Genomic DNA, 13,090 nt, shown 5'->3' on the forward strand with positions numbered 1-13,090 from the left:
CAGAGTCAGGTAGTGCACGCCTTTCACCCCAGGACCCGGGAGGCAAATGTGGGCAGAGCTTTGAGTTTAAAGCCGGTTCCAGTCCAGCCCAGGGACCCTGTCTCAAAGAGAAGCACAAACCCATACTGTAGGGCTGTTGTTGTCGCGCTCCTTAAGAGGGCAGAGTTGACTAAGCTTGAGTGTCTCCCCTCCCCCCCTTCTTCCTTCCTTCCTTTCATCTCATTGTGTTCTCAGGCTGCTCCTGGGCTCCTGGGCTCCTGCCTTGGCCTCCCAGGTACAGGCAGATGGCCCCATACCTTGCTCTGCTGTAGAATTCCTTAGACTGATGGCATCTGCTTTCCTGCAGAGAAGGAGCCATGCTCTTTCTCACATGATGTACTGCTCAGCACTGTAAAACCGAGAAGTGTGTTAGAAAGCCATGATACAAAAGCACTGTACGGCGCAGCCTGAGAGGGCATGGAGGTGGGCGGGGCTTGGGTTTGCTCTCTAGTACTGTGGTGCTTGTGGAGTAAGTTAAGGCTGGGCCTTTGTGTTCTGTAATTAATGTCTTTAACCTTTTTAGCCTCCACCAGGCGGTGTGAAAATGCCTAACGTACCCAACACCCAGCCAGCAATAATGAAGCCGACCGAGGAGCATCCGGCTTACACACAGATCACAAAGGTCAGCCCGCTAACTGTGCAGACTGACAGCGGTATTCATCCACCATTGCGGTGTGCGGGTCGCACGGTGAACTCTGTGTTGCCTTTGGTCTCAGTACACAAGGCCACGACAGGGACAGTAATAGAATGGTAACTGGGCTGGGTGAGAGCTTAGTGGCTACTCCATGGGCAGCGTGAGGAGAGGAGCTGGCGGCTGTGCAGGAGAGACAGGCGAATGGCATCCCTGGCGTCCCTGACAGGGAGTTAGAGCACAGCGTGTCTGATGCCAGCCCTGTCACCTCAGCGTCCCAGAACATTTCAGATATGTTAACCTGTTCTCACATTTCTGCAACATTATCATTTGACCCCGCTTTTGGAGCTAATTCAGTTGCCCTTCCCGCCGTCCACCATTCTCAGCTGTTCCTCGCCTGCACTCTCCCGCTCATTCAGGCTGCTCTGCCTTAAGGGGCTCGTTTTTATGTTTTCAGTGACACGTAGCTGTGTGCACTGAGTGTGAGCCCCAGAGGCTGCCTTGTAGGCGAGCCGCCTGCTGTGGGTGCTGGGAACTGGATGTGGCTTCTCCGTGAGGACAGCACACACGCTTGTAATTGCTGAACTGACTGCCTGTCCCCAGATTTCTGGCTGTTCTCGTTGAGAGCTGGGTTTTTTGTTTGTTTTTTTCCATCCTGCGGCCTCAGCATTACCCTGAAGGCTTCCATAACTAAAAGAGCAAAATGAATCAAATATCTCGCTAATATTTTCCAAAGCTGCAGAGTTCAGCGAATCCCTGTATTTTGAGAGCTTGTTTAACACAGGTGTCTCTCGTGCTGTAAGGTGGGCCTGCGGGTGTTGGGGTCGCTTGGCTGTCTGCTAACCTGCGTGTGTTGGTCATTTTGTTCAGGAGCATGCCTTGGCTCAAGCCGAGCTTCTCAAGCGCCAAGAGGAGCTGGAGAGAAAAGCTGCAGAGTTAGATCGTCGAGAGCGAGAGATGCAGAACCTGAGTCAGCACGGTAGTGTCCAAAGAGTTGGCCTGAGTGGCTGTCCTTGCTCTGAGTCCTTCGCTTGGTGGTAAAACGCAGCCCTGTTTTCTGATTCTAGCAAAGGGGTCAGACACAGCAGATTGCTTATTTGATACCTGCAGCTCTCTGATCTTGCCTGATAGCTCAGGCTTGTGATAGATTAGAAGGGCATTGGCTTTGTCTCGGAGAAACTGAGACAGATCTGATACATTCGCCTCCTTCCAAGCCAGGGAGCCTTTGATTCTCACGTGGCTCTCTTGAATCTTTTCTTTCTTTAAAGAAGAGCTGGAACTTAAAAGAAAGATCTTAGTGTAGGCTAAGCATGAGGGGTAAGAGAAAGAGGCCTCCTCAGAAGAAAGGAAGGTACCGCTGAGAGCATGGGTGTGGGCCTCAGTAGCTGAGTGCTCCACTTGGACTCTGGCATGTTCCGGTTATTGGTTGTATCCTCACAGGTAGACCGCACTTGTCAGAGAGTGCCAGGAAAGTGCTGGGATGGTAAATCTGTGCTGTGAAATCTGTTTAGGCTCTGAGTGCCAAAGACAACGCTGAAAGAATCTGAGGGAGAAGTAGCAGCCTCAGCAGAGTAGGCAGAGTCGGGGAAGACACTGTGAGGGTGGCTGGAATGCAGACAAACCCCAAACAAGGACAGCAGTGGTGTCACTGAGCAGTTCTTCCTTCTCGTAGAATGATTAGGTCCTGGGCCTCCCCAGGACGTGTTCACCTGGTGGTGCCTTGCTTGTAGCATCACAGACGCCTCCACAGGAGACAGACGATAACCTGCCTTGCTGTCTCCCTACTCACTGACACTAATTATTTCTCTGAGATATGAAAGATGTTTCAGTAAAGCTCATAACAAAGACACAGTTAATAGTTACATTTTGCAGTATGTTGTTACCCTGTAGTTCTTTTCATCCTGTAACGCATGTTAAAATTTCAGCACCACCCTGAGAAGTGTGGTCCAGTTATTCACTTTCTGAAGAAATGAAGTTTCCGCTTCTTTTTTAAAAACTTTTTAAAAATATATTTTGAGACTGGATTTCACTCACTCGCACAGTGCCGTCCTGGAACTCACTACGTAGATTAGACTGGCTGGCCTCTGAACGCAGCCTGAGGTTGGGTGTTCCCTGAGGGCAGGGCAGCTGTGGGGTGGGGGTAGGGTGGGGTGTTATGGAGTCCGTGGTTGTCTGGAGGTCTCTCACACCACTATGTGGCTCCCTGGGATTGAACTAGAGTCCTTGGAGAACTCCGAGGCTAGAACTCTAGTCATCTGGCTTTCAAAGCGAGCATTTACCTGGTGTGCAGTCTGCCCATGTTTGAAGTTTCCAGCCAGCCAGTGGCTTGAGAGCTTCTGGTTCCAGAGTCTCCGTCTTCATTGCTATTCTTGGCTACATCTTACATAGTGTGGTGTAGCATGTGTATTCCCTGGGGACCAATCCAGGGTCTTATGCTGGGCAAGTGCTCACCACTCAGCTGTAGTCCTGGTCCCCCAATTTTAATATTACAGCTAGTGTAACTGAAGATATATAGTAAGGAGAATAATAAATAATATTTTTCTTTATGAAAAATATTATATAGGTAAAATATATATAATTGAATTTTAAAAGTATATAGTATATTTACTATTAGAAAGTGACTTTTACCTGCACTCCAGAAGCAGAGGCAGGCAGATCTCTGTGAGTTCAAGGCTGCCCTGGTCTACAAGAGGGAGTTCCAAGAAAAGCCAGGGCTACATGGGGAAACCCTGTCTCAAAAAAACAAAACAAAACAAAACAAAACAAAAAACAAACAAAAAGCAAAAAACCCAAAAACCAAAACAAAACAAAAATGCACTCAAGCAAGCAAACACAAAGGAGGAAGAAGAGGAGGAGGAGGAGAGAAAGAAAATGACTCTCCGTTGTTTTACTTACATTTTTGTCTGCATTTGTGCTTTATGGTTAGTTTTTCTCTTACCTCATTTCCCAAGTCTTGCCATCCATCAGTCTGTCTTTGTTTATTCAGACACAGCCCCTCCTCACACCTCACTGGGGTCTCTCCAGCCTTCAGGCTGCTGGAACCCCCATTCTTCCACATGACAGACAGTCTTATGTTTCCCATGGTGTTCTGGTTTCCTCAGATAACGTCTCCTCCTGCTCAGTCTTTGACATGTCCGCGTCTGCTCCATTAGTCAGTCCTGGGTTGCTGAGGCCTCGTCTGCCCTGTCAGTCAGAGCAGCGGAGCAGAATCCTATGGAAAACAGACGCTGAAGAATTAGATGGCCCTCCCCACAGATGCCAGGCTCCCAGACTTTGAAATAAATCAGTTCTAGGGTTTGTCTCTGGGTTCTCTTGTACAGAAACATGCTGGACATGGTATGATACGACATTGGGAAATTATTTACCATTGATTCTAAAAAGAGTTTCTGAGGAAAAACAGTTGAAAATGTAAGCTTCGCTTTCAGAGTTGTAAGAGAGAAGCACTGTTAGTGTTTTATATGGCACCCAGCAAAACAAGGTGCTTTCCTTAGAACCGAGGTAGAATAAGGAGAGAATGTGTTTGTTGGAATAACTTTTTTTTCACTTACAGGGAGAAAAAATAATTGGCCACCTCTTCCTAGCAATTTCCCTGTGGGGCCTTGTTTCTATCAAGACTTTTCTGTAGACATTCCCGTAGAGTTCCAGAAGACAGTGAGGCTTATGTACTACTTATGGATGTGTGAGTATGAAGTTATATTTACGTATGTAAAGTAGGTTATAAACGCGTTCTGAGTTCACATTTCCATTAGTAATAGACACCTTTTAGGAAATGATATATTAAAATGCATGTTAAATGTCTTTTCCTGTAGATCCTAATAGCCATAGTTCCATAGTTGGACAGTATATTAGATATAAACATTGTGTAACAGATAGCAATCCAAGTTTTTGGCTGAGGAAAGCCCACACATCAAACACTGACCGAATGAAAGGCAACTTGTCGGTCACATGGCAGGATCTCCCAGAGATCCTTTCCCTTGGAGAATGTTATTTAGGCATGACTTGCTTGGGCAAAATTATGCATCCTATTTTTTAATATCAAGGAATACCATTTAGATTCTGTTAAATGTGGGCTTTCAGGAAGAACCAGACGATACTGTAACGTGAACTGTAACTTTAAAAGTTGCCTTGGGCATAGCTTACCTTTCATCTTCAAGTGGCCGTGAAGACTTCTATTCTTGAAATTGCTTAGTATGGGACAGTTTAATTAAACAACAAATCAGAGTATGTTTTTACCTGTGATGTGCATGATATTTTCAGTGTAATTACAACTCTGAAATCTGAAATGAGTGTCAGGCTGCTAAAGGTTTGCTACATATACACAGACTTCCCGCCTGTTCCCTGATTTGTGTTCCAAAGGGCCTCAGCCCTGTTTGCCAAGGTCTGACAGGAGGAAGGCGGCAGTGTGGCTCCTCTCTGCCGGACAGATAGGGCAGTACGCAATTTGTAGGTCCACTCCTTCCAAAGAATGTGTGTGAGCTTCACTGTATGATAGTAAGGCTCTATGTGCAGCATCTCCAAGTGGATGTAATGATTTCCTTCAAATTCCTTCTTCATTCTGGCATATGAAAACCAATTGTTTATGACATTACTTTATAGTTTCCAAAAGAACATTTGTTCCCATAGTCAAAATTTACAGTGGATGCTACCTTTTTATATTTTGAGACAGGGTCTCTATGTAGCCTTGGCTGTCTGGGAACTGGCTACTTAGACCAAGTTGGCCTCGAACATAGAAACCCACCAGTGTCTGTCCCGTGAGAGCTGGGGTTAAAGGCGAGCAGCGCCACACCTGGCTGTTGCTGCCAACCTTTCAGTTTTCTGTTGAGATTTTGCCGTGGTATCAGGAGTATTCTGTATGTTTGATATTTAGAGTATAATTCTGTATGTCCTGATGAAGAGGCAGAAAGAACCTTCTACAGTAGATGTGCTAAATGGAGGCTGAATAGGAAAGATGGCTAATTTTGATGTAACTGCTAACTGCTGACGCTGATGGCCTCCCCGTCGGTTTGTTGGGTCTGGAGTGTGCACAGCTTTCAGAGCATCTTGGAGTAGTGCACTTAGTTACGGGTTTCCTCAGCCCCGCTTCATTTTCTGAAAAAGGACTCAACATTCGCGTTAGGGTTCTGTTCCAAAGACGCACTGCTTGGAGTGAAGTAGGGACAGTTCGGGAATCTACCTACGCTTGAAGAGAGAGACTGTTTGAGTGAGGTACTCTGTGTCGACCTGGGCGTAGTTCAGGGCTGACTGAAGCCGTGCTACCCATTCATTCATAGTGAATGCTAGCATTTGATGGAGGTGGATTTCATGTCCCAACCACATCCTTAAGCAGGTATTATATCACTCAGCCTTAGAGAAGCCAAAGCTGTGACACTTTGGGGTACTTGTTCAACACTGTCCGACTGGTCCGACATTCCATAGCACATCACTGTGGAACAAGCCATTCGGATTGCTTGTCTTAGTGCAGGGTTAGGGTCCATGGTCGGCCATCCACAGCCTGATGAAGCAGTGATGTCCATCTAGCGCATACAGTGAAGATGCGATTTCAACAGCCCCTTAGTGGGAGCTGCGGTTGGACCACGGCAATTAGAGTCATCTGTGGGAAGTGACACTCCACCTTTCTAAACGTGCTTTTCAATTTAAGAAAAAAAGGAAAAGCAAAGTGTGGATGGACCCCAGCCACCAGGCAGCAAAGGGAGCACGCTGCTGGTAACCAATTCTTTTGAGATTTGGATTTCAAGACTCATGTGGTATTGGTGGTTGCAAATTCAGGCTCGCTGATCCTGGCTTTGATTCCCTCATAAAGTGAATAAGTCTCTCACATAAAAAGGTGTAATTTATCTTACAAGTCTGTGAACATGGCTTAAAGACGTGTTTAGTGCTTGGCCTGCACTCAGCATCCGCCAGCATAGACACTGATTAGCCTCACAGATGGCGGACACACGTACCGAGCCCCTTGTCCACCTCTGCCCTGCACAGGTGGACAGCCACGTCACTAGGAACCTATGTAGGCTGGTTTTTATCAAGTACAAGTTGGTGATTTACTGATCATTCTAGAAAAAAATGCAACATATTACAAAAGGTTATATTGATATTTTCTGTACTTTGAAGATCTTTTTGTGGACTTTAAAATATGTATATACATACATATATACATACATGCTCTTTATTTTCTGTAAATGAAATAGAAAAGTTTAAAAAGTTATTCTCTTAAAGATTAAAATTTAAGTTAGAATGTGCTAACATTAAAGAAAAACAAAAACCTTAAGACAGCCAGAAGTCCTTTAGAACTACAAAATAATTTCTAATTTCACAGGAATTTCAGTTCTGCTTTTAAGGTCTCAGAACTCTTTATTTTGAAGAAAAGGGATTTTGAGTCATTTGATTAGTAAGCCAGCTTTCCTGAGAATGTAAACTGCCAGTAGGAGTGGAGTAATTAGCAGTTTCCTGTGACGGAAGGGACTGGGACTTTAGCATAAAAGCTTAAAGGCTGCAGTAGTTTTGTGTTCAGACTCTGGAGCCCTTTCGCCATAGTTAATTTGTTTAGTGTTCAGATGAGAATGCGTCAGGACACCCAGAATGAGCGGTTTTATCCTGCTCCATACACTTTTTTATATTTGTGAAGAGATTTCAAAATTAGTTTTTAATGTATACTGAGTTTGTAATAATCTTTTATTTTTTTAATCTAAGTCATAGTTGGTTGATATTTTTTATTGATACTATGCATTTTTACAGTACTTCGATTTTATGGTAATTTATTTTTCATAGTAAAATGGTACATTTTTGCTGACTCACTTATAACTGTTGTGGAGTAGAGAAGATGGTCAGGGCTTAGGAGCACTTGCTGCTCTCACAGAGGCGTAAGAACTGGTCCTCAGCAGCCGCGCGGTAACTCAGAGCATCTGTCTCTGGAGAGATGCAGCGCCCTCTTCTGGCCTCTGCGGGCTCTGCACACACGGGGTGCATATACATCCATGCAGGCAAACACCTAGATGCATAAAACTAAAACAAGTGTACACAGCAGTTACAGTGGTGAGTGTGGTTCTCCAGCCGTCACAGCATTGCTGGGTGGCACACTGGGGGGGTTGTGACTTGTTAGGGAGAGCCATTGCTGGCCACATGTTTCTCTTAAGCAAAGGGAAGCCCTGCAACGGCTAATGTCCCTGTGTTGTTGCCTAGTGGGGGTGAAGTGAATAACCAGAGTCCTATCAAAGTATTTCCCCTCGTTACAAAATGGCTCTCTCATGAGGATGACGCAATCCCACAGAGCGCCACAGACACGGACACGCTGCTGTGTGTTACTTATATTCCAGTTCTAGTACGTGGTCTCCCCTTGCAAATGAGAACCTGAAGAGACCCCAGCTCCTGGTCCATTGCCTGTGTTTGAGCAGGCACCACGTGCCCTCCTGGGTCATGGCTCATGAAGTTCATGGCCTGTTTTCCTCTCAGAAAAGCAAGCCTTAGGGTTGGGCTTAGCTGTGCAGTGGCCAACGAGGAGATGGGCAGCAGGGTTTTTGTCTGACCTGCTCCTCTGTGTGCCGTGCCTTCAAAGCCTGTGTAAGAAGCAGCAGTGTTTGAAGAACGTTTGCTCTGAGGAAGTGTGTTCTCACTGCTGGTCCTTATGGATTGTGTGACTAATGCAAACACTCTGCTTTGTCCCACAGTCCATGCGGTAACCCTGTTCCTGAACATCTTCGGATGCCTGGCTTGGTTTTGTGTTGATTCCTCAAGAGCAGTTGACTTTGGACTCAGCATCCTGTGGTTCTTGCTCTTTACCCCCTGTTCATTTGTCTGTTGGTACAGGCCGCTCTATGGGGCCTTCAGGTAAGCCGCGCCTGGGGTCAGTGTGTGCTGAGGACCTGCCAGTTAACGTGTGTGCTGAGGACCTGCCAGTTAACATGTGTGCTGAGGACCTGCCAGTTAACATGTGTGCTGAGGACCTGCCAGTTAACATGTGTGTGCTGAGGACCTGCCAGTTAACGTGTGTGCTGAGGACCTGACCTGCCAGTTAACGTGTGTGTGCTGAGGACCTGCCAGTTAACGTGTGTGCTGAGGACCTGTCAGTTAACATGTGTGCTGAGGGCTGCCAGTTAACGTGTGTGCGGCAGGAACTGTGAAGTGTGTGGGGGATGGGTAGCTCAGCCCTGGGTCTCAGCACGAGGAGGCTGAGGGAGGAGGATGGCTATAGGCCAGCCTGGGCTATAGTTTATATCAGGCTGGGGCTACAGAGCAAGACCCTGCCACAAACACACACCCTATAAGATGAATAATATGTACTGTATCTCAAAAAGAAAGTTGGTGCATTTTCATTAATTTTTTTTTTTTATTATCATTATCAGGGCCAGTAAGATGGCTCAATGGATAGAGGTGCTTGCCGGCAAACACGGTGACCTCAGTTCAATACCCAGGTCCCACATGGTAGATGGAGGGAACTGACTCCTGCAGGCTGTCCTCTGACTTCTACGTGTGGACCATGGCAAGCATGCCTCGGTCCCCAGTAACTGAGTATAAGCATAATACGAAGTTAACATTTTTATTATAACAAACTTTCTGAAAAGCCGACACAGCTTACTGCATATCCATTGGATTATAAAATTCATAAGCGTTGTTGCTCTTAAAAATCAAACATAAAAATTAATGAAAGAAAATCAGTGCTCTTAGATTTTAACACGTAACACTGTATGACATGCATTGTACATGACTTTAGGAAACACTGCTGTTTACTCCTGTGCCCCTCACATGTCTAAATGATGAGTTACACCTGGCGGGTACAGCCTGTCTCTCCCGATCAGTCCAGGTGGGGAGAGCGGCACGAGGAAGCACTTCACTCACTCAGAGCGTGGCCGACCCTTTCCGTGCACGCTCACCTCTGGTTTTCCAAAGTCAGTGCCGTTTAAAAAGCTGTCGAGGCTATAACATGAAGAATCCCATTTACGTCAGATCAGTCACTACTTAAATGTACTGAGCGATGCATTTTCTAAATGAACGTCCTGTGGGATGCTAATCTTGTGTTGGTTTTAGAATAGCCAGTTAGCACACTTAGGCAAAGTCCCCCGCCTCCTCATCTCTTAGACTCCAGGTGCCTGGTGTGCCTTGTGATGTGACCACGAGGCCATTCTTTCCTGGGGAGCGCCTGTGATTACAGCTTTGAGAGGAGAACACTGGAACTCAGTCGGATGGTTCAGACCTTCATCACGGCCACTTCTCTTGAGCCCAGGGCTCTGGATTATCCAGTGCAATGTAGTTTCTCTCATTTCCTCCAGACGGGTTCTCCTTAACCATTCTGCCTGGCTTCTTTCTGCCTTCTCCCTGTTACCTTAGTAACTGGCTGCAGTTTCTGGAATAGTGAGCGCGAAGGTGGGGTGGCGGCCATGTCTTGTTCCAGGTATTCGGGGAGAAAGCATCAACTGTGATGTAAGTCACAGACTTCATTGTTGATACATCTGTCGTCTTGAGGATGCCCTGCTCTATCTTTAGCTTGATGGGACTGTCATCATGAGTGGCACTGGAGCTTTCTAGATGTTCTTCTGTGTCTGTGTCATGGTCATGTGGTTGTTTCTTTTACCTAAGCTGGTGAGTCACGCTGCCTTTTACAAGTGAAGCTTATTGCCATTCTCTCACCTCCCCACCCATGGCCCTGTAGTCTCTACAGGAGCTGTAGCCAGGGCTCATCTCACTTGAAATGCCTGCCCAGGTATAGACTTCAGCCTGCAGATTCTGAGAAAGTTAGTTGTATCAATCTTGGATTACTTCTTTCTGTTTGCTTGCAATCTTTTAAATAAAACTCATGCTAATATAATAGAACCATCTATTTTTCTCTCCCATTTTTTCTATCCCTTTGCTTTTCCATCTATAAAGCAGGAGCCTCTTTGGACTTATTTTCAAACCGCCAGGACGACGTTGGTTTTGAATGGCAGCACTGTGAGCTGTTTTCAGGTCCCTGCATTCTGTGCAAGCCGCTTCCTGCCTCCAGTTCAGATGTAAGCTGGTCAGGTTTTAAGAGGAAAAGTTCCTGGGAGATAAAATTGGCAGCCTTAATTTGAACAGGTTGCAAAGAATTTCACACATATTAAGGAGAGAATTAGTGATCAAGTCCTGATAGGTACATATAACAACCATCATCCGAAGATAATTTCTAAATCCAGGATAGCAAAAATGTAAGTGAGGGATCCTGCCTCAGCTCTGACTGTTCAGGAATCGCATGGGCTAACAAGTGAGCAGGGCCACTGGAAACCCATGGCTATGTAGGTGTCTACTGGGACGTGGGCAGAAGTGGGGGAGATTTGAAAGGAAAGCCATGTCTTCCCTCGTCACAGTTCTGTAAGGCTAGGAAGCAGCAGGGTAGGCTGTGCAGGGTGTGGCCACCAGGGACAGTGAAGCTAACTGGTGCCTGGGAACTGCAGCCGCGGGACCTGTGCTGAGGGCCGGGAGACTACTGCTTCTGCAGAATTCCCTGTAGCTCTATATGGTGTTCAACTAGTGCATATAGCCTTACGTGACGAAGAATCAAAGCCGCTGTAAAGTACAGACTGAGACTCCGTCGAGGGCAGAGCAGGGCTGCAATAAGGAAGTTCCATGGCAGGGCTGCCTCGTGGTTGTTCCCGGGTTCAGTGCCAGGATCTCCGCCTTCCTCCTTCCCTTCAAAGACCACCAAAGGAGCCTTTCTCACTCCTCCCTCTGCCGCTTCTCTACACACAACTCTCCCTTCCCCACAACTCTGCAGCCACGAAAAAAAAAAATCTTTGAATTTCCAAGCCAAATGTCTGCTCTCATTTTTTTTCTACTTCCGATATTGAAGATCCTTTACAAGTACTCTTTGCTCCTGGCTGCCACCATTCTGTCACTTTACTCCCGCCTGTCTCCGTTTCCTATTTTCTTATTTCCTGTATTCTGTCTCCTCGGCTAACGTAAAGCCTCTTTACAGGGCAGGACCCAAATGACCTTCTAAGGAAAAAGTCCCACTAATGAGCCGTGGCTCTCTGTGCCTCCATGAACTCCGTCCTCCATGGAGGATGGATTGGAGGATGCTTGTGTACCCCGACGTCCTGCTCCAGCTGCTCTGTACTGTGAGCTTTCTTGTTGCTGGCAAGAAGTTGTGACACTCTCTTCCCGGCCAGGGTGCTGGCCTCTGCAGAAGAATCACTAAGCCTACTGGAACGACACGGTCTGCTTTGCCACCCCTCAGCTGCGCAGGCTGTTGTAATAGCATCAGATATGTTAGACAGCTATTCAAGAGATAAACCATAGTCAATATTTTAATGTAAGTTAGGTCAGTGTGTGTGGGGGTCTCTGAAGTGCCCGGATCCACTGCAAAAATCACAACATCGTAGTAAGGTAGGAGCCGCCAGACGCTCCGAGCCTCTAATCTGAAGGACTGTGCTGGCACTCTGGTCCGAATGATGCTCACAAAGGTTGTAGCGCCTAAGGAGTATCACGGACTGAGTGACTCATCAGCTCTGTGGTGTATGCACATACGCATGTGAAAGAGGAAGGGACTTTACTCCTGTTGGAGGTCAGATATGAAACTGGGGGGTCAGCCTCCTGTGCACGAGGCCCTGAGTCCCAGCTGAAGGACAACAGCAGCACCAGCCACAGGCACCTGGGTGGTAACAGAAATGGAAAATCAACTGAGCAACGGGAAAAACGGAGGCCGAGCTGTGTGGCCTGGGCAGGAGGACCCTTAGAGAATCCCGGGTACATGGAAGCACAAGACACAGCTGCTGGCCGACGCAGGCAGGCGTGAAGGTGTCGGGCGCTGTGCTGAAAACAGGGAACTTTCACTGATCGCAGAGGACCCCAGCACTCGTAAAGCAGTCCCACACGGCAACACAGACATCAGTCTGAAGCACTGCTCTCAGAGGACCCCAGAGCAGAGTATGTGCTGTGTGTGTCTACACTGTAAGAACCTACTGCAGGAGCGGAGGCTTGTCCGGGCGGAGGATAGAAAGTGCTGGAGTCTGGGCCGGGGACAGAGGGTGGGATAGACCCACTTAGCACAAGTGTGAGTCTCAGAATTCAGGTGTCGGCTCCTCACAGAGGCAGGGGAAGGTTGACGGGTGCTGTGAAGTAGGAAGGGACCATAAGGATCTGAAGGATTTATCCTGTCCTGTGTTTTTCTGTCTGCTGAACAGTCTAGGGTTGAGTTTTAGCAAGTAAATGATTTGGACCTTGGAAATGATAGTGCTGAACAGAACCAGGATAAATTTAGGGCGATTAAAAATGGTGTCAGACTTGAAAAGATACCGTTCCACAATCAGGTAGATGGAGCTTCTTCCAAAAATGCAAGGTTAGCTTTTCTTGAAAGTCTCACTGTGTGGTCTGGGCTGGCCTTGAACTTGGTGTCCTCTTGCTTCAGCCTCTTGAGTATTGATTTATGGACTTAAAAGATTGGTTTTATATTAGAAAAGTCCATCACATTATAATCTA

The 13,090-nt window shown here is 46.8% G+C and overlaps 1 protein-coding gene across 1 annotated transcript in view; it reads left to right on the forward strand.

The window, feature by feature from the left end:
• Scamp1 (secretory carrier membrane protein 1) overlaps nt 1–13,090 on the forward strand; it is an 80,104-nt gene that overhangs the window by 54,932 nt on the left and 12,082 nt on the right. Inside the window, exons 3-6 of the mRNA XM_032897048.1 lie at nt 563–661; nt 1,541–1,649; nt 4,221–4,349; nt 8,329–8,488. Coding sequence (XP_032752939.1) covers nt 563–661; nt 1,541–1,649; nt 4,221–4,349; nt 8,329–8,488 — 497 coding nt within the window. The remainder of the gene's footprint in view (nt 1–562; nt 662–1,540; nt 1,650–4,220; nt 4,350–8,328; nt 8,489–13,090) is intronic.

This window comes from Rattus rattus, chromosome 3 (assembly GCF_011064425.1).
Source record: "Rattus rattus isolate New Zealand chromosome 3, Rrattus_CSIRO_v1, whole genome shotgun sequence".
NCBI lineage: Eukaryota > Metazoa > Chordata > Mammalia > Rodentia > Muridae > Rattus > Rattus rattus.